This window comes from Prunus avium, chromosome 4 (genome assembly GCF_965620075.1).
Source record: "Prunus avium chromosome 4, drPruAviu1.hap1.1, whole genome shotgun sequence".
Taxonomy (NCBI): domain Eukaryota; kingdom Viridiplantae; phylum Streptophyta; class Magnoliopsida; order Rosales; family Rosaceae; genus Prunus; species Prunus avium.
This window is the reverse complement of record NC_142287.1, coordinates 33426762-33446917: the sequence shown is the minus strand read 5'-3', so window position 1 is coordinate 33446917 and position 20156 is coordinate 33426762. Positions and strand designations below refer to the sequence as shown.

Sequence of the window (20156 nt, the reverse complement as noted above, 5' to 3'; positions counted from 1 at the left end):
GACCCTTGTTCTCTCTCTATTTTTTCCCAATCACATCCACCGCGGAAGCTTCGCGCAAAGACAAAATTACAGTTTCATCATCTGATATCATCACCCACCGATCAACATCCACATCCAGAGTCTACAGTACCATTCATGAGTCGGCTGTTGCAGAAGGTACCTATCAAATCAAACCCAACCCTCCTCTCTCTCTCTCTCTCTCTCTGCTTCTGCTACTTTGCTTACATTTTTGGGAAATTTTCAGGCGCCATTAATATCGGTGTTTCAAAGCTTGGTTGGAGCTCATGGACGGTACTTCCCTACATGCCCCTGTTTTGTTTTCCGTTAGTCATATGATTATATGTTGTTTGATGAAATTCTTTGTTCAAAATTGAAATAAAATAGAGCAAGTTTTATAGCTGATATATGATTGATTGTTACATTCATCTTATGTGATTATGTAGCACTTGAATCTGCTTTTTGAGTTGTAATATTCTGTGAAGATGAATTTTTTACTTAAATACAGTTCCAGTGGCCGAGTGTTTGGGATACTTGAGAACAATGTGGGAGTGTCATCTTGTAGAAAATCAGTTTGTGGATTTAGAGCTCTTTGCACTGGCAAAGGTGCGTGTAGCCCTTCCACCGTTTCTGTAATTTGGTAATCAAATGTAATTTCACTCGAAACTTCGATTTGTTTACGAAAACCTTTCAAATAATCTTAAAGTGCCACCGTGCAGTAAAACATCCCATCCATTCCCGAAATTTTCGACATGAGCTGCATTTCCTTACTTCTCAGGATAAGAGATACAGCTTGGAAAGGCTACTTTTTCTTGTGTGCAATCCTTAATCCACATGAACAATGAACGAAAACTAAATTATCCACAAAGTACAAACATCACGCCGATATCCAGTTTGTCTGTGATCTATTAGTTTGTTAACTTTATTGCCTTGGCCCCATTCTAAATCATCTTGTCTTGGTTCACATCTTTGAGATATTGCTAATCACTTGGAGACCTTTACGAGCAAACTGTAAAGTTTTAAGTTATTCCCGATCCTATTAGGGTTAGGATGCAAACATCACTTATATTGCGGTGACTGGTAAGTAATCTTCACTTCTTGGTAGGTTCATCTCTGTTTTTGCTTTCTATCCTCCTCAATTAGCTTGTCCGATTTTCAGTAGAATATAGAAGCTCTTATTCATTAAGGGGAAGGAACCTGCTTCTTGATTTGTTGGCCTTATCCACAGGTTTCCCTTTTTATCTAATATGACGGGCATTGGTTATTGACGCTATTTGTTCTGTAATATCAAAATTTGGTAATACTAGTGTTGTCATAGCTGGATTCTAAGGGAAATTTTATTCTTCTTATGTGGCACTGTTTTCTGGCTGCATCAGATTTGTCAATAAAGAAGTGTGTCCCTTGCGACTCAAAGGATCTGCGACCCATGACTGAACAAGCAGCAAGTGATTTAATCACAAAGGTTTCTGACTAAATGAATATACACACAAACAAACACATGTACACTTCTCTTTTAAAGCTAATATATTTGGTTTAGGTGGATGGATGGAATTTGGTGAGTGAAGGTGATGCATTGAGACTGAAAAAGATATGGAAAGTTAAGAGCTTCACAAAAGGACTGGAAATGTTTAAGCTCATAGCTGATGTTGCAGAAGCAGAAGGTATTTGAAGCCTGTTCTATTTTCTGATGCATAGCAGTCTGCATGTATGAATATTTCATTTGAATTTGAGAAAGGTGGTAATGTAGATGAGCAACAATAATGTTTATGTTGCAGGTCATCATCCAGACCTTCATCTTGTCGGATGGAACAATGTAACCGTAGAGATATGGACGCATGCAGTCGGTAAGGACTTGCCATTACCAAGAACCAATTTGTTTGTATAGTTTACTGCACCTTGAGGATGAGTTTTTTACATGAAATGCATTGTGCAGGCGGATTGACTGAGAACGACTTCATTCTTGCTGCTAAGATCAATGCACTCAACATGCAACATCTGTTGAGGCGGAAAGCTACCAATTGAGCTGCCGGAATTGGGTGATATGATGCCGTGGGAAAACATGCTTTTGGCATTTTTCTTGGCATCTTTGCCGTGAAATGAAGCATCTTAGGAAATCTTGGTTCCATGTGTTTTTTCTCTGTGCAAGTGTGTCTTAAGCGAATTACCCAGGCTTTCTTTTTCTACTTTTTCGCTTTTTAGTTTTTTTAATAAATCAAATTTCATTCCAAGGGTAAAATGTTAGCCCAAACTTGAGCCTGCCGGGCCAATGTGTCTTCCCTAGAGCAGTTTCAGCAGGCTGCCCTTGCCAGGGGAGGAGGGGCCCAAGCCCAAAATTCATCTTTCAGTGGGCTGAAGCTGCCAGGGCAGCTGCTGTGGCCCACGAAACCAGGCCAACCCTCAGGCACAACAAGCCTGTGCTCTAGCTTGGGTTTGCTGACGTTAGCAACCAAAAAAAAATTGAAAAAAATACAAAAAATTTCAGAATTTTTTAAAAATAAATATTTGTTCCGTATTAAAATTCGTAATTCAATACTGGTGCAATCAATATGTAGATTGATTAGGGGAGTAGATGATCACATACTTGTTCTTCCTCTTCTCCATTTTTAGACTTTCTCGATTTACGACTTTTTCATTGCAAATAAGTAAACATGAAATTAGGTTTTCGAATGGTAAAGCTTTTGTTTAGGTACATAGGCTTCTAGTACAAACTGTTGTGAATTTAGGTTTTCCAATAGTAAGATGCAAGAGAAGTAGGTAACTATGGTATTCACAAATGGGGAAGATGAAAGTGCGAAACCATCTGCCGGGTCAAGATCAGAGAGCTCAGAAATATGGGAATTAGGGAAAATTATTTTGTCTTCTTATTACTAGAAGAGAAGTTATTGAAGCAGCTAAAAGGAAGACTCAATCAGAGTCATGTATTTAAGAAGACGTCTTTTGGAAGGTGTCAACATTTATTGCTATGTTTAATTCCCTCCTCTCAATTCTTCACTTCCCACATCAAAACTCTATACAAATTCCTCTCCTTATATCTCATGTGAATAGTTGTTGTCATTGCAATGGGTGGAAACACCACAACCTTTTACAAGGGCTGCCACTATTTACATGAATAGTAACAGTCCTTGCCTTGCCCTTACCTTTTGCAATGACAAATGGGTTGAAGTGCTTTAAGCGCGCCAATTTTACCTTGGCACATAATCAAATGACCCAGAGTGAATTTTGCTAAAAGTAGTTTACCAATTAGAATTGTAGAACTGAAATCCACAATTTTCCACCCCAAAAATAAAATCCACAATTTCACCTCTTTCATATATCATAAATTATTGATTTAACCGTTAATAATAATTATAACCTAGTACGCTAATATATAAAAAGTTATAATAAGACAGACTTGAGCTTAGCCAAGTTAGTTAGGGTGGATGTGCTCTTCATTTTGCACCTGAGTTTGAATCTCCATTTCTATAGTTAAGATTAGTTTAAAGCAGAATATCGTTTGTATTAAAAAAAACAAAAAAACCAAAAAGAAAGTGATAATAATAAACAAAGTCTTTGTCTATAATATTTCTCTACAGTTGGCAGAGCTTATGCGACGAGATCTAGAAACCTTATCATGGGATTGGCATGTAGACAGCTAGAAAGTTTTACCCACTTTCCTTTCCTTGCTTTCTTTCTTTTTTTTCCTATCCTTTTATGCATGGAATCCAATTCCATGCTATTGCAACACTTTCAGCCACTTCGTGCATAAATATAGTCCATACAAGTGTTAGCCTACCAAAAAACATAATCGCTCTCTGCGGATTTATTTCTAAAGAATTAATTGAAACAAACCTTACAATCAGTCAAGAGCCCCACAAAAAGCCATTAATATGTTTCATTTTCAGCTTTTGTTCCCTTGGGGAGGGGACCCTTTGTGAATTTACATCCGGCCTAATGTCCCCATACAAGTCTTGGTACATTTGACAATTGTTTACCTCATTAACAAGCAGCTAAGAGCACAACTCACTTCGGATCAGAGAACGTAAATATACTGCTTCATGGCTCAATGACCAAGGACCCCCACCTTCCAACGGGGAGGTAATTGTGCATAATGGTTTCTTATCAGCTGAAGAGCGAAGATTGACAGCAATACCTGCAAGCCTAGCACCAAACCCCGTCTCAAACTAGTCAGATTTGAAGTTACAGTTAGCAGTATTACAAAAGTATCAGTTGATGTTTTCCTTTGAAAAGCAAAATAAAAATAAAAACCATAAGTTTGAATCGCCATGCGCCGATATGGGGATTATCCAATGCCACCATTTCCAAGCGATTCGGAAAATGAATGAGAATGTAACATCCAGGATTTAAAAAAATGCCACTTACAATGCTACATTACTCTACATTACACCATAGTAAATTCTAGCAAACACACCTTCAGTTCCTGCAAATTCTACTCTCAAGTAGCAACAGTACATTTTTCCACCCTATAATAGTGCAAGGTTCAGAAGAGTCTATGATACACAATCAAATTGATGCATTTTCTACCACCTTTTTGTTACTATTGCTCCACTGAAGGTTTGTCTGATCAAGTCAATGCAAGTGAACTGAATGTTTCATCTCTTTAGAATTCCTTTGAACTTAGAAAGGTCTGCTAGCAAAGAACAGAGCATAAAACTCAATTGATTTTTTTATTTGATTCACTAGTTACCCTTAGAAGAGAAGTTCTTCCTAAAATACCCTGTTCTGAGGAAAAACAACTACAAACCGGCAATTGAAACAACGATGTTACGAAATTGTTGTGATACTCGGAGTTCACAAGTTTAGTCTATTCCTATTCGAGTGGCATACCGAAAGTGTTACCAGGGCCACCTTAACTAGTTTGTGCACCTCATATGCCATCTTCCTCCTAGAAAGCCTGGTTATTCGACTATTACGATAGCCTAGAACTAATGTGACTCGCTATCTCCTAGAACTTAGTCCAACAAAGACATGAATGCCCACATTAGATCAAGCAAGATTACGCACAAAACTTCACCCACAACTATTCAAGTAATGTGATCCTCGATCTAGTTAATTCAAGTATAATCATATTCAGCTGACATTATAGCTACAAATAACAAATGATGGATCAAACTCAAAGCTGATTCAACTTCTACAACAAATTGCAGATTCAAGACACAAACTCAGAGCTGCCCAAAAATATAAACCACATTAGTACCTCAAATCTTCAACCCTCATTTTGAGACAGGCTTTTGGAGAAGAGCAGACAAGTAAACCTCTCCATTCTTCAACCCACCCGAATCGTTCTTGCTCGCCGTCGCCCACTTCACCTTCCTGTACCCCAATTTCCCAATCAACGGTCCAAAAACCTTATCAAGATCCGCCCCTTTGCTGAAAAAATGGTCCAGCCACAAGTACCCTCCTCCCCTCAACACTCTATCCGCATCAAACAGCAGAAACTCCAACGCCGTCACCGGTATCCACCGGTTCACGCCGTGCCCGCACCGCACCAGATCCACCACCCCATCGAACACCGGCAGCCGCTGCTGCAGCGGCGCGTGAATCGGCACCAGCCCCCTCAGCGCCACCGCCTCATTGTTGGGGATCCCGAGGTTCATGGTCGTGGTGACAATGGTGACATTGTAGAGCTTCATCCTCGCCGCGAAGGACCCGGTCCCGCCGCCAATGTCGACACCGAGCCGGAGGACCGAGTTGGCCGCCTTGGCGATTTGGAAGAGCTGAGGGATGGGGAGGTCGAGCTCGGACTTGTAAGTCATGAAATTGACCACTTCGTGAGGCGGGTCGAATCCCAAATTGAGGTTCTGGCGGTTGAGGCAGCTGAAGCTTTTGCACGAATACTTGGTCCACAAGACATTGGCGTCTGGAAGCGAAGAAGGAAATGGGTTCTGAGGGAGAGAAGAAGTGGGTTTTGGCGGGGTTTTGGTGAAGCAGCGGCGGCGAGGAAGAGGGTGGCAGCCGCGCAGAGTGAGTGACTCGGCAAGGTCCGAGTCAAGAGGGCAGAGAGAGAAGGGGGTGTAGGTCATGTACTTGTGGAGGAGTTCAGGGTGGTTGTGGCAGGAGGAGGCTATGGGGGAGAGCTGAGAGTAGAGGAGGAGATCTGAGGGGATGGTGGGTTTAGTTGCTTTGGCGGTGGCCGGTGGAGATGGGTGGTGGCGCGTGAGGTGATTGATGGTGGCGCGTATGGTGTGGAGCTGGTGGAGGAGGTGGTCAGGGACTGGCTGTGGAGCTGGGGATTTGGGGGTTTGGATAGTGGAGGAGAGATGGTAGAGTGAGAGTATGTTGGTGGCCACCATAGCCATCAAGAGCAGCAGGTTCAGGCCCATTGTGAAACCCATTTGCTTCACTCTCACTCTCTCTTCTTTCTCTATATTTCTGGCTTTTTTTTTGGGGAATTGCAAAATTTTGAGATTTTGGTTTTGAGCTTCTTCTTGAATCTATGTCTCGGTGCAGTGACCGTTTGACTTACCAGTGAAGTAAGTGAGTGGCTTTTTCAGCTCACAGTAGAAGCAGACTATGGGGCATGCTTGTGTGTGGACAAGAGTATGGATTTGAGATTTTGATCTATGATTTTGACCGTTCGATTAGGGGTTTCCGGATCAGGCAGGTTGATGTAGATTTTGGACTGGTGGAATCCAACGGCTGAGAACCGAAAAAAGAGTTGCATGGGTTGGCAATCATCGGGACTTTGGATTTATTTTATTTCCTCTTTTGTCATTTTGTTTTCCTCTTTTTCCCTGCAACCCCTGTGGGTTTTAGGAAATTAAATGATTAAAAATGAATATGGGACTGGGGGCACGTTGGACTTTTTGGACTGACTTGCATTTCATGCAGATTTTTATATTGCTGTTTTCAGATTAAAGGATTAAGAAAATATTACCATGTTTTTAGGGACTGCTTGTCCTCAGTGACCTTAGCCAAACCCAATTAATGCAGACACTGTATATAGTTCAACCCAAAGACTTTGCCTCACATGCTTTTCCTTTTTAACAATTAGATTCTTTTTTACTATATTTAGCAGGACCATTAACCTTGAAAATATGTAATTCAATATAAAACAGTTCATCACATTCACATTGATAAAATATATAAAATAAAATTAAAAAAAGGACTTTGTTGTAGCTTAAGTGGTAAATAATATTTACCGAACACCCGAGTTTTTAGATTCGATTATCCTTCCTCTCACTTGCACGGTTGTACCAATGAAACTTTCCCGGCCGGATTAGAGAACAATTAAACTTTTCTAAAGGCATCCTTATTCTTAAATGGACAACCCAACCCATTCTGGCTGGATCGGAGAACAATGAAACTTTTTTAAAGTACCAACCAAACCCCGCCCATCTAATCTTGTGGAATATATAGGATCTCTCTCACTAGACTAAGAATTAGTTGGTTAAGTGATGAGCTTATAACTTATATAATTAAGAATATTTACCTATGTATTCGAAGTTCTATATTCGATTTCCCATCTAAAGTAATGAAGGATTCACTTGATTTTTCTGGGTCTTGTAATCATGCCATAAGATTCAACGTAAGAGAGAGAGAGAGAGAGAGAGGAACAAAACACATTAAAAACAAAGAGTTGACCCAAAAGAAAGATCGAAAATAAAAACAAATAGGGAAGAAAATATTCATGTATAAGATTGGGTTAGAAAATTGAAAAGAAAGAGGCCCATTTTCTTTTGTACAAAAGCCTCATTCAAAATAAACTTTTGGATTTTCTTTGAAAAGTGGGCTAAAAAAGTATTATTTGGGCCCTGTGACATCGTCCACCCTGCACATGTTATGGGCCAAGCCTGCCTGATAGAAAAGATGGTTTTAAAAAAACACAAGGGTGTTTTCTGTTTCTACCTTGCAATAATGCACTTCCCATCCAACAAAAAGTTTGAGTTCCTGTTTGCAGAGTTTTGCTTTTGCTTTTTTCAATTTGTTTTTAGGGTTAAAATTGGAAGTTTCAATTTTGCTGGGTAGGAATAAAAATGACCAACACGCCTGTATCACAGTAGCATTCGTTGGTGAGAGCAAGAGTCGTATATAAAAGACTAACTCGAGAATCCGGCGCCTGCCTAACGCAACTTTGGTTTCCTTTCCTCTGTTTGGAATACTAGATCGCTATCCACAACTTGAATCAATGGTAATGGTGACCTACTCTCTACTATTTTCCATTTCATTGTTATTTTTTTTACTTTCAGATACCAAATGCAGCGTTAGGGTTTGGAAATGCTTGTGTAGATTTCATGTCTATTTTATCTTCGTTCCCCAAATTAGGGCTTGAGTTGAGTAATTCACACTCTTTGATGGTGTTTTGCATATTCTAATTTTGTGTGGTGGTGTGATTTTATTTGGGATTCTGGTGTGCAATTGGCCAAGAAATGAATATTGGGAGCTCAATATTTACTGATGTTGTAAGAGGAAGAGTAATTTTCAGGGTTGGGCTTGGCTTTTATGCTTAGCAGGCATGGCAAGTAATATGCTTTGAAAGAACAGCTATTATCACTAGAGTTATAAGCAAATACTTCCCGAAAAATTCTCCAATATAGTTAGGTAGTTCTATTAGTGCATATACGTGTAGTCTCTGTTGAAGAGTTTTTTTAGACTGTTTTGGCCATTGTAGGGTGTTCCAGCCTGCTTGTTGAAATTTTCGATTCCATATGTGCATCTGTATGGCTTTTGCTACTGTTGCAACGAGATGCTAGATTTTCTTCAGAAGTCCTGCTGTTCTTCTTTTGCTTTTACATTTTGTATCTGAGATGCGAGATTTGTGATTCAATGGGGTTTGGGAGGGGGGATCAGGAACATGGGTTCTGATTTCACATTCCTCGTGTGTTCCCTTGCTGGTCTGAGATGTGTTGCTAAATTGCTGAATATAATTACTGGTATATACATTGTGGTTGGCACAATTGTATATTTAGTCTGTATGATGATTTAGATTTTCATCATTATGATTTGTTTTGCCCCTTAAGTTTTTGTTTGCCTGTCACTGGATTTGTTGTCTTCAAAATTTATTGGTCTCCTTGTTAGGCTGATCCTGAACTACAAGCAATCAGACAAAGAAGGATGCAGTGTTAGGGTTTGGAAATGCTTGTGCAGATTTCATGTCTATTTTATCTTTGTTCCCCAAATTAGGGCTTGAGTTGAGTAATTCACAGTCTTTGATGGTGTTTTGCATAGTTCTAATTTTGTGTGGTGTTGTGATTTTATTTGGGATTCTGGTGTGCAATTGGCCAAGAAATGAATATTGGGAATTTGGGAGCTCTATTTTTACTTTTGAGTAATTGTCAGGGTTGGGCATGGCTGTTACACTGAGCAGGCATAGCAAATAATAGGTTTTGAAAGAACAGCTATTATCACATGAGTTATAAGCAAATACTTCCTGAAACAGGCTCCAAGAGAGTTAGGTAGTTCTTTTGGTGCATGTATCTGTAGTCTCTGTTGAGGAGATTTTTTAGACTGCCTTGGCCATTGTAGGGTGTTCTGGACTGTTTTGAAATTTTCAATTGCTTTTTGATTTTGTATCTGCGATGCCATGGGGTTTGGGGGATTAGGAACATGGGTTCTGATTTCACAGTCCTCATGTGTTTCTTTGCTGGTCTGAGATGTGTTGCAACTTGCTAAATACATGTAGATATGCCTACTGTGTGGTTGGCACAATTTTATATTTAGTCTGTATGATGATTTGTTTTTTTCCTTAAGTGTTTGTTACTTATTGGTCTCCTTTTTAGGCGGATCCTGAACTAGAAGCAATCAGACAAAGAAGAATGCAGGAGCTTATGGCTCAACATGGTGTGGTAAGCAATCAACTTGGGTTTATCTGAGTGTTTTAGCTAAAAACGTGCAGTTGCATTTTTTGTGATTTCGTGCTGATCTTGCTACCTTGCATTGATCGATAGGGAGGGTCCGGAGGGAAACAACCAAATCCGGAACAGCAGAGGGCAAATGAAGATGCCAAGAGGTTGGGTTTTAAATCAATTAGGGAATTTGTTTTGTCTGTTTTGTTTTTCCAGAAAGTTCTTATTGATTTGATACATAAGGAAATTAATGTAGGGAGGCTGAAGAACGGAGGCAGATGATGCTTAGTCAGATTTTGTCAGCGGAAGCTCGTGAAAGAAGTAAGTTGATATCCGAAATTGGCGTTTCATGATTATCATACTTGCGCTCCTTGGAAAATTTTCCATTATTATCACTTCTCCTCTTTTAGAAAAGCCTATTCTTGGTTTAGGATACTATGTTTGGATTACTTTTATGACAATAGTTAATAAACCATGGTACTTTGATATCTTGGCACAAGATTTAGGCAGTTTAAAATAAGAAAGATGGAGTATGATATGTTGTTAATCCGGGCTGTTGTCTGTTTGCAGGATCAGTAACATGCATAGGCGTATAGCAATTCTTACTTTGGGTTAGGCTTATCTGTTGATCTAATACACTTAGTGCTATGCATGTGCAGTTGCTCGAATCGCTTTGGTGAAACCCGAGAAGGCAAAGGGTGTTGAAGATGTTATACTGAGAGCTGCTCAAATGGGCCAGATAGCTGAGAAGGTATGGTGTGATATTTCATATCGTGGTCGCTTTTATAGTTTCTTCACAGGGCTTAATATTTTTTAAGTGCATTAACAAGAGTTTGTTTTTAGGTTTCCGAAGAGAGGCTCATTTCGTTGTTGGAGCAGATCAACAACCAAACAACAAAACAGACCAAAGTCACTGTAAGTGATGATCAATTTGTAATGATCTTTCTTTCTGTTAAATTTTACATGTAAAATTGTACTGATTTTTGCCCCTTGTCTTGGATTACTCTTATTCTTCCAGATTCAGAGGCGTCGGAGTGTCCTTGATGATGATGATTGAATTGTATTTTATATTTAAAGACAATGTTCCTGTTGGTTGTATATTTTAACATAAAGTGCTTGATTTTTTGTGTTTCAAAAATGTTCAACTCTGCTCATACTTCTATTGTGTGATTTTGATATTTGTTTTTCAGTAATATTTTTGACGTGCAAATATATCCAGTGTCATTTTATATATTTCAGTTCAGAAGAGCATTGCTCTTTTCTCAAACAAACGTCCTTATCACCACCTCAAGACCAAAAAAGCTCCAACACATGTACACTACCAGTTTGATCATGGCCGTATTTCTGAGTTTAATTTTTGACATACTAGGATTACTTTCCTATGACCATATGTTTGTCTGCCATTGACGTTATTTTCTTCAGTGAAACTCTACAGGTGCTCTGACTAATTTGTGATGATTAACTAGTTAGTTTGCAATTAATCGATCCATAAACCATGTTTATGTTAATGATCTCATGGCTTTGCTAATAAGTTATAACCCAATTAATTATGGCCTACAATCACATGATATCTAAACCATTCAAATAATCTAATAATTTAAGACACACATCACAATATAAACTAGTTCGGCCTTGCTGTGCTGTGAAAATAATCGCTGTCAAATTTGCTATAAGAGAAAGCAGTTTGGCGTTTGGTAAACTTTTTGTTAAAAGTGTTGTTGACATTGATTCCAGCATAATCAGAAAATGATTATCGCATAATCATTAAACCTAATGCCTCTTCAAAATTGATTTTCGCATAATCAGAAAATGAAAGCACCTAATTAGCTGCTTTTTCTTATAGCTTTCTCTCACTGCAATTTTTAACAATAAAGTGATTTTCTCATAGTTTACCAAACGAGTTGGACTTCTCAAAATTTTTTAAAAATCACTTATCACCCCAAATAAGCAATGCCAAACAAGGACTAAGTGTTTAAAATTGTTCTCGTAGAGTAATCTGACAATGGTTACTACTAATCTGTCAATAGGAGATGGCGGCGGCTATAGGATTGCACCCTGCCGATGCCATTACTCCATTTCTAGAAGCTAGGAAATAAGGGAAAATGCTAGGGAGACCAACTTGGGATACCAACTTGGGATACCAACTCTCTAATAGAGCGTGGGACCCATTGTATTGGTGGGCTCCACCTCTATTAGAAAGTTGGTACCCAAGTTGGTCTCCCAAGTTGGTCTCCCTAGCATGACCCGAAAATAAGTGATGCTTCCACCGAGAAATATAAACCAGTATCACTGTCATCAAAGAATTCAATATTTGCACATTTGTTTTCTTGCGCATAGCATAACTCATTTGTGATTCCACTGCATAGTCCAAAATCTGATGATGTCACGTGAAGTAGGTATATTAAACTTTAAAACAATTATCATTTAAAATAAATAAATAACTAAAAAGACAAACAAATACATTATAAAATAAATAAATATTTTTATTTAAGATATGGTTCATTAGAACTTCGATTTTATATTTTAAGTATCTAATCTTGGAATCCGACACTATAAACTTTAGTATAAGCTCATCATTTCATTTAAATTGAAATAAAGTAGAATATCGTTTTATAAAAAAATTTAAAAAAAACCATCCATCATGTCATATATAATACCAAAATCAAGAAAATTAAGTAACAACAATGAGATTTGATTTTCCTCAACATGTAACCCGTCTTAACTGTTTTGGTAGATTTGAAAAATAAAAACTCCCTACTATATATATAGGCAAAAAGTATATTTCTAACCAAGGTGGTTGGTGTGAGTGGTTCGGCACTCTCATTCCTTAAGAGAGGTCAGGGGTTCGATCCCTGCTCTTGTACGGAGTCACCACTTTGGCCAGCACTTTACCCCTTACGGGCCGACCTGGTGTGAGCGGGGATTAGTCTGGATTGTGGTTAAGGCTTAAAGGTGCCACCCATAATTGGGGCCCATCCAGGACCACCTCGTGGTTCAGACCAAAAAAGAAAGAAAAAAAAAAGTATATTTCTGGGGCGCGTGGCTGAATCATATATTTATCCGAAGGAACCGGATCTGAGGACGTACACATGTCAAATTCTGCCTCTCGTTGTAATCTGCAACGTTGGTTCTCCTCGCAGGTATTTTATTACTCTTTTTTGCACTTTTTAGCTTGGCTTCCCCAAGTCCCAACAAACCGACCGAATCAAACTCCCTCTACCCCATCTCTCTCTCACACGCAAGCGCACATTTCCCTCTTTTGAGAATCTTCAACCTTGTAACAGCTCTCAATTGAATCTTGACCCAAGTTCCCAACTTTTCTCTTCAATTCTTCAACCTCTCTCTGCAAACCCATATCACCAAAACAGCCAAAAGTTTTCTGTTTCTGGTTTTCCGGCGATAACAACAGCGGTTTTCCGGCGTACCCAGATGGAGAAAGAGCCTCTGCTTCCCTATGTAGGCAGCCCGAGAAGAAAGCTCTCACCTTTACACACTCTCTGTCCGTTACCAGAAGACAATGAATTCACTGCCCCTTTAACCCCTTCAGAGTTCAAAGACCGTATCATCTTTGGCCCTTCCCCTTCATCACCACAAGACTCTTCTCCTCTAGTTGATGCCTTGACTCTGCCTCACAGTTCACCAAGAGCCTCAAGGCCTCCTTCCTCTTCTTCTTTATTAGACGTCATAGCCACAACCCCAAAAGACCCACAACCTCAACAACCCCTGCAATCTTGGCTCATTGACCCCAACTACTCATGGACCAAAACCAACCTCCATCGCTCCAAAACTGCACCTGCTATGGCTGTTATCAATGAGGTGGAAAACCGGCGTTCTGATCCTAGACCCCAATTTGGTTCACAGTCTATTGTAAGACAAGCTTTTATTCTTCTTGTTATATATTTGTCATTGGGTGTGACTATATATTGGTTTAACCGTCATCATTTCTCGGCAATTGAGACACACCCGGTAGTTGATGCATTGTACTTTTGTATTGTGACAATGTGCACAATTGGTTATGGAGATATTACACCCACTAGTACGGCAACCAAGTTGTTTTCTATTATGTTTGTGTTGGTGGGGTTTGGATTTATTGATATTTTGCTTAGTGGGATGGTCAGTTATGTGCTGGATTTGCAAGAGAATTATTTGCTAAGGAGTCTTAAGAGTGTGGGTGAGAAAAAGGAGTCCTACATATTTGATGTCAAGAAGGGGAGGATGAGGATTAGAATGAAGGTAGGATTGGCATTGGGAGTTGTGGTGCTATGTATTGGGATTGGTGTTGGTGTTATGCATTTTGTGGAAAGGCTTGGATGGTTGGATTCATTTTATCTTTCGGTTATGTCAGTTACCACCGTTGGGTATGGTGACCGAGCTTTCCAGTCTTTGTCAGGTCGCATCTTTGCTTCAATTTGGTTGCTTGTATCGACACTTGCGGTTGCTCGAGCATTTCTGTATTTAGCTGAGGCAAGGGTGGATAAACGGCATAGGATAATGGCAAAGTGGGTTCTTGGTCAGGATATGACTGTTTCTGAGTTTCTTGCTGCTGACATTGACAATAATGGCTTTGTGAGGTATGTGCTAGTATTAAATACTTACATTTTGATCAGTTTGGTTGTTTTAGGTTGTTGGTTTTTGATCTATGAAGATGGTTCATCAAAAGGTACAAACTTGGGCTGTATAGGATAAAACTAGTATTGAATTCACCTTTCTTCTTGTCCTAGTTACTCAAATGCATTTGGCATGTTCTTGAGCTTAGTAATCTAAAGCCAATATTGTTGACTTACTAGAAATTCTTTAAATGCCTGTTTGAAATTACGTGTTATAACTATCATTATGAGAATTATAGTAGACTACCAGCTTACTAAGTTTTCTGAAACATGAGACCTTCCATTTGACTGCCTGAGTGCATAAACTCTTGGACCACAAATGAATGTATTGATATGCGAGTCATCTTTTGTAATTTTTGGATATTATAAGGTGAAAGTGAAGCTTGTAGGTTGCAATTAATAATCATTGGCCAATGTCTGTCTCTGTCCATTATGAAGGGTCGTCTGAATGTCTGGGTCTAAACAGAAGTTTAGGAGACGAGGAATATTTGTGGATAAAATGAAACAGAATTTCTGTAGGTTAAAATACCTATTTGAAATTACATGTTATAACTAGCCCTATGAGAAATTATAACAGAGTACCCGCTTACTAAGTTTTCTGAGACCTAAGGCCTTCCATTTGACTGCCCAAGTGCATAAACTCTTCGACCGCAAACTGTAAGTTTCAGATATTATGAGGTGAAAGTGAAGCTTGTAGGTTGCAACTAACAATCATAGATCAATTTCTGCGCATTATGAAGGGCTGTCTGAATGCATGGGGACTAAACAGAATTTTACGAGACGAGGAGTATTGGCAGATATTATGAAATGAGGCTGTGCACAGCCCCTCCGCCTTCTCCTTACTGTGTTAGCTCAGCCCCCCTTTGCAGGCCTTAATAACCTAGCATTTCAAGTGTGTTGAGCACAGTATTCCATTTCTATTGGAATTATCAAAGTTTATTGCAAATTTCTTGACCATGTATATGGCAAATGGTTTATAGTAAGGGGAACTGTATCCCTGTGGGATATTCTCTCTGAACTTTTGTGTTTGATCAAATTGTTTATGAGTTGCAACATGCATCTGATAATTTGCTATCTTGCTTAGTAAGCCTTCATTTCATTTGGAATTGACATGTAACATCATAATAGTTAGGAGTTGTAACAGAAGTTTGATTCAATTTTTCTTTATTAATGAGTTAAGTTAAGTTTGATTCAGTTATCAATACAAAGTAGTTAGTACCAAACAGTTTAATTCTTGTTGGAACCTCAAATACTTGGTGACATGGAGGTTATGAGCACGGCAGTTGATTCAAGTGCCTAGGTTTCACCAATTTTGGATGAGATTGAATTTGTGACCTTGATAATTTAGCGTGCATTGATTATTTAGTTCCTACTAGAAATCTGGAGGTTAAGCAACTGGTAAAATTTGTCCTCAGTGGTAGGCAATAATATGGTTTGAATTTTGGTTTTTTCTTATTGACTAGTAGTTCCAATTGTGTTAGCCTGGAATTCTTACAATAAGCAACTCTTGTTTAGAAACTGGCGCAAGTTTGCTTGGCTGACTTCATTTGTTTGTAAAGTTCTAATCTTAAAAATATATTTGTGACTTGGTTTGACTTACTTCCATTGTCTGGAGTTGTTGACTTATTTCTTTGCTTATTCTGAGTTGCAGCAAATCAAAGTTTCTGTTGGCTAATTATGTTGGCTTTATGTGTGCAGTAAGTCAGAATATGTCATATACAAACTCAAGGAGATGGGAAAGGTATCAGAGAAAGATGTTATGCAGATCTGCACCCAATTTGATAGGCTAGACTCTGGGAACTGCGGAAAGATAAGCCTTGCAGATCTTATGAGTCGTCATTGATATCCAAGTAGCTTTTTGTCCTTTTCATCATTATACATCAAGGCAAGCAAATAGCTAATATCTTTAAACATGAAGTATGATAAGCCTGATCTTATGGAGAGCATTGTTCATATCCAAGTTGCATACAATACACATGACGTATGAACTTTGCTGCCTGATCTGTTGGTCCTCTTGTCCATGCATCCTCATTCCCAAGCATCAAATAAATCTTCCATATTTTAGGCATAGATGCATGATACTTGTGGACGCACTTGGATGCATTTCCTGTTAAAGTATACAATTTTACAAACCAGTCAACAACAAGGTCATTGACATATTCCAGGAAATACTGGTGATGGGAGAACTGAGCTGATTGAGGGCACTTTTGACTTTACACAAACTAATTGACAATACAGACTAGTTGTATTTCTTCTCTTTCAGAAATGAAGATAATCTCAGAAAATAACAATATTTTACTTTTTGCTCAGAGTTGGAGACCCTTTTTGTGGCTTCAGAATGTAAATGGTTGTAAACTAGTATGAATGAAGGTGAAGCACTTTGACTACGTCTCTCTAGCTTGCTTGGTTTCTTTCTTGCATTATTTTGGATTCAAGTTAAGTTGGTAATCGCAAATATTGACACTTTGCCTCTTTTTTTAGAACCTTGATTTTCTCTTCATCATCATGTTATGCTATTTTTAGTTCCATGTGGACCCTATGAATGTTAGACTTGGCAATGAATTGGGTTGATTAATCTATTGAATAACAGGCACTTGTAACGCAAAATAGCCAATCTCCTGCTGTTCATGGGCATGCCTTTTCTGGCTTGATAACTTGGTACCAGCTGATGCTTGCACCAACATTTGTCCCATATGTTTGGAAACAACAGTTAAGCTAAATGTGAAAATGGTGGGTTCATAAAGGGCTCGTATGGTTTTTGACTGCAATGTTTCATTCAAAGTTATATAATTCCAATTTTCTTGCAGAAATATGATCCTTGCTTTATTCTTGGAAAACATGAAAGCCAGGTGCTCATAATAATAAACCCAAAAGTTGTGCACTTCAACATTCAACTCATTGTTTACAAATTCCTTTCTCACTTGTATAAAAAAGTGAATTTGAATTGATGAAGGGATCAAAAGCAGCTCCTATGTAATCTACTAGAAGTATTCTGTAAACTTTGATTAGAATTGAAAGGTAGCCTTGGACCATGTCGGTTTCAAAAGCTTCATCAACAAACCAATCCATTCATGATTTACTGCGACTTTTAGGGTGATTGAATTGAAAGAAGACCATGGACTATACACATAATATATATTGCTTTATTCTTGTCCTCCTTAAAAAGTTACTTTAAAAAATTTTGAACACAATCTTTTATGAAACTAGTCCTTTTCTTTGAAGGGATCAAAAGAGCAATGAACATTAACCCAATACTCTACAAGACTACTTCTTTCCAAATTTCCAACTCTCTCTCTCTCTCTCTCATTATAAATTAGACAACGTCTTGAAGAACATCATAACAAAGCTTTTGAATTCTGTTGATGAAGTAGACTGTTTTCAGTGATCTTGATTGACTGGGGAACCAAAGACTGTCCTATATTAAATCTATGGGGTTTACCAAAAGGAGATGAAGAATTAAAAAGAATGCAAATTAAAATATAAATTATATATTACGGCTAGGCTGAGTCAACTTAATTAATTAATTCATTGCAACTTAATTATGACTGCAGATGACTCTATCAGAGAAATAATAATTTAATAATTTGGTAGAAGAAATGTCTCTTCTTTCGTTTTCAGTTCTTTATTGGCTGGTAAAATGGAGGGGCATTATATCAAATAGAAAATTCAATTTGAATAACATTAAAGTATAGAGAATGCTGCTGCAGTTGTTAGATTAGAACCAGTCAAGTAAATTTTTGACCTCTTTAAGAATCTGTCCACATAAGAGGTCCTTTCACATTTGAAGAAGATGGAGCGGGCTTTCCTTACACTAAGTGATGAATATAAGAGACAAACCCAAATAAATTATAAATTATAGTACTATATTCAATTCTTCACCTATGCGGATGTCATGATGTTATTATCGCGATTATAAATAAAAGTAAAGAGGAATAGTAAAAAATACATGATGTCCCCACGGTAGTAACAAATGTCCGCATAAGAGAAAATCTGGTATTATATTGTAAAATACTACTATGTATGTAATAATAGTCATTTCCGATGTTGACTCTGGGTTTAAGTCAAATTGAAATCATTGAAATCAAGATTTTAAAACATTATAGCCTAAGATGGATAAAGGGTACTGGTGGTGAAGTGGATTGTTAGCTTTTCTTTACTCACACAATTCATTAATAAAAAAAGTACGGAAATTTGACGAGAAAAGTAAAATAAGAAAAGAAAACTAATTAATATACAGGAAAGAAACTTGTTCAACCAAGTGTTACATTTTTCTGGAAGCAAAATGGGTTTTGCTTAAATAAACTAACCCTTCGTATTTGTGGGAGCAAATAATCCGGCTTCCAAATAACTTCATATTCTTTGAAAAATCCTAGATGATTAGAGCCCTATAAATACATGCATGACTACATTCAACACAAAAGATAATTCAAAATTCCTTTCAAAACCCTAAACACCCGAAACCCCTCACACAGTTAAGTGCCACCACACACAGCTCCGGTCAACCGGTTCTCCCCATAAAGAAAACTCCGTATCCTTTTTAAATTATTATTTATCAAGGATTCAATCGAACTAACTTAGCCATCGGAGAGCCTTTGGCCAACACCCTGCAAGTGTGGTCTTTTACTTATATTTAATTTTACAGAAACAGGGAAAGAAAGGGAAGGAAGTTAAAAGGACGAAGGATTTTCAAACGAATATTCTCCCGTGAGATATTTGCACAAACAGTATTAATAATATAGACTGCAGAGTTATATTTGTGACTGAGTAGTCTTGTATTGGAGTTTTGCCTGACAAGTTCATACGCGTACGCAAAAATAATGGCCATACATAGAGTTATAGTACTGCAGCAGCATACATATGCACTATCAGTTTAAGGCTCTCTCTCTCTGACTAATAAACTATTTATATACCATCAATTATTGAGCGGTAAAAGTTAGGCACACACTGCTTTCTCTTCAATGAAGTGGAATTCTGTCGACCAATTTTAATTTAACTTAATGGTGTGCAAGCTAGGTTACAACCTCGGATACTCTATTCGACATACATACATACTCTCTTGTTATGAACAGTCATTCAGCTGGTCTTCCAAACTGTAAGATGTTGTCTCCTTTCTACCATGCTTGATACATGCTTCCCTTTTTTTCTTTTTAGAAGTTTCGTCGATCGCAACTATGTTCGTGATAATATCCTGATCATCGATGAAAGAGAATCAAAGATTGAATGTGTAATTTAAATTATCGTGATAACCATTGGTGTGTGGTGGTTGATAAAGCTGAAATAGTTTTATAGTACATACAAATAGGGACAAGATATAGTTTGTTAGTGAATAGTGATTAGGCAGATGACAACTAAAACAAAGATTAATTTAGATGCTGCTTGCTTGGTGGTGGTGCCTTTAAATTTGAGGTTGAGGGTTGGGTTGGGTGCAAGTGCAACCCCAAATGTTTCAACATCCTAAAGATTCTTTTTTTCCAACGTGCACACCTAACAAAAAACCTGCCCTCTTCTAAATCGATAGGGACTTCCATTACCAATATACCAAAGTCCTTATTTTATGTCACTTATAGCGGACGCAACTGATTAATAATAGGTCAACAATCTCATGCTTTTCTTTAATTTTCTCTCTTTCCATCAAAAGTCATCCCTCTTAAGCAACCGCCCCAACCCCATCAGATTGATTTACACTCTGATTTGATTTAACTAGTTCAAATCATGTACATCTACACTTTCCCGTAATTCATGTATTTCTGCTTTTGATTAAACTAATCTC

At 38.1% G+C, this 20156-nt stretch overlaps 4 protein-coding genes across 9 annotated transcripts; 3 read left to right on the top strand and 1 right to left on the bottom strand.

The window, feature by feature from the left end:
* The first annotated feature begins 1 nt into the window (after position 1).
* Positions 2-2233, top strand: LOC110766575 (Transcriptional coactivator/pterin dehydratase). 2 transcript variants are annotated; one of them, XM_088251750.1, is made up of 7 exons: positions 2-156; positions 245-291; positions 512-603; positions 1374-1459; positions 1535-1658; positions 1773-1841; positions 1931-2233. In XM_088251750.1, the coding sequence occupies exons 1-7, from the start codon at positions 136-138 to the stop codon at positions 2017-2019; spliced, it is 528 nt and encodes a 175-aa protein (XP_088107876.1). In that variant the 5' UTR covers positions 2-135; the 3' UTR covers positions 2020-2233. The 2 variants fall into 2 exon arrangements, with proteins under 2 accessions (XP_088107876.1, XP_021825616.1); XM_021969924.2 differs by having other exon boundaries at positions 506-603.
* Positions 2234-3773: 1540 nt separating this feature from the next.
* Positions 3774-6469, bottom strand: LOC110766614 (S-adenosyl-L-methionine-dependent methyltransferases superfamily protein). Its single transcript, XM_021969977.2, has 2 exons — positions 5192-6469; positions 3774-4134 (listed from the first exon to the last, which is right to left on the bottom strand). The coding sequence occupies exon 1, from the start codon at positions 6327-6329 to the stop codon at positions 5208-5210; it is 1122 nt and encodes a 373-aa protein (XP_021825669.1). The 5' UTR covers positions 6330-6469; the 3' UTR covers positions 3774-4134; positions 5192-5207.
* A 1480-nt stretch (positions 6470-7949) lies between these two features.
* On the top strand, positions 7950-10991 carry LOC110766629 (double-stranded DNA-binding family protein). The gene is made up of 7 exons (XM_021969995.2): positions 7950-8125; positions 9714-9779; positions 9882-9943; positions 10036-10100; positions 10439-10530; positions 10623-10694; positions 10798-10991. Exons 1-7 carry the CDS (start codon positions 8123-8125, stop codon positions 10834-10836), a joined length of 399 nt encoding a protein of 132 aa, XP_021825687.1. The 5' UTR covers positions 7950-8122; the 3' UTR covers positions 10837-10991.
* Positions 10992-12950: 1959 nt separating this feature from the next.
* LOC110766628 (two-pore potassium channel 3-like) lies at positions 12951-17154 on the top strand. Of its 5 annotated transcripts, XR_002528182.2 has the most exons (4): positions 12951-14350; positions 16085-16271; positions 16697-16756; positions 16977-17154. XR_002528182.2 is itself a non-coding variant. In XM_088252701.1 (3 exons), exons 1-2 carry the CDS (start codon positions 13209-13211, stop codon positions 16227-16229), a joined length of 1287 nt encoding a protein of 428 aa, XP_088108827.1. In that variant the 5' UTR covers positions 12951-13208; the 3' UTR covers positions 16230-16271; positions 16977-17154. The 5 variants fall into 5 exon arrangements, 3 of the variants coding, with proteins under 3 accessions (XP_088108827.1, XP_088108828.1, XP_021825685.1); XR_015835456.1 differs by having other exon boundaries at positions 16085-16756; XM_088252701.1 differs by lacking the exon at positions 16697-16756.
* Positions 17155-20156: the final 3002 nt, after the last annotated feature.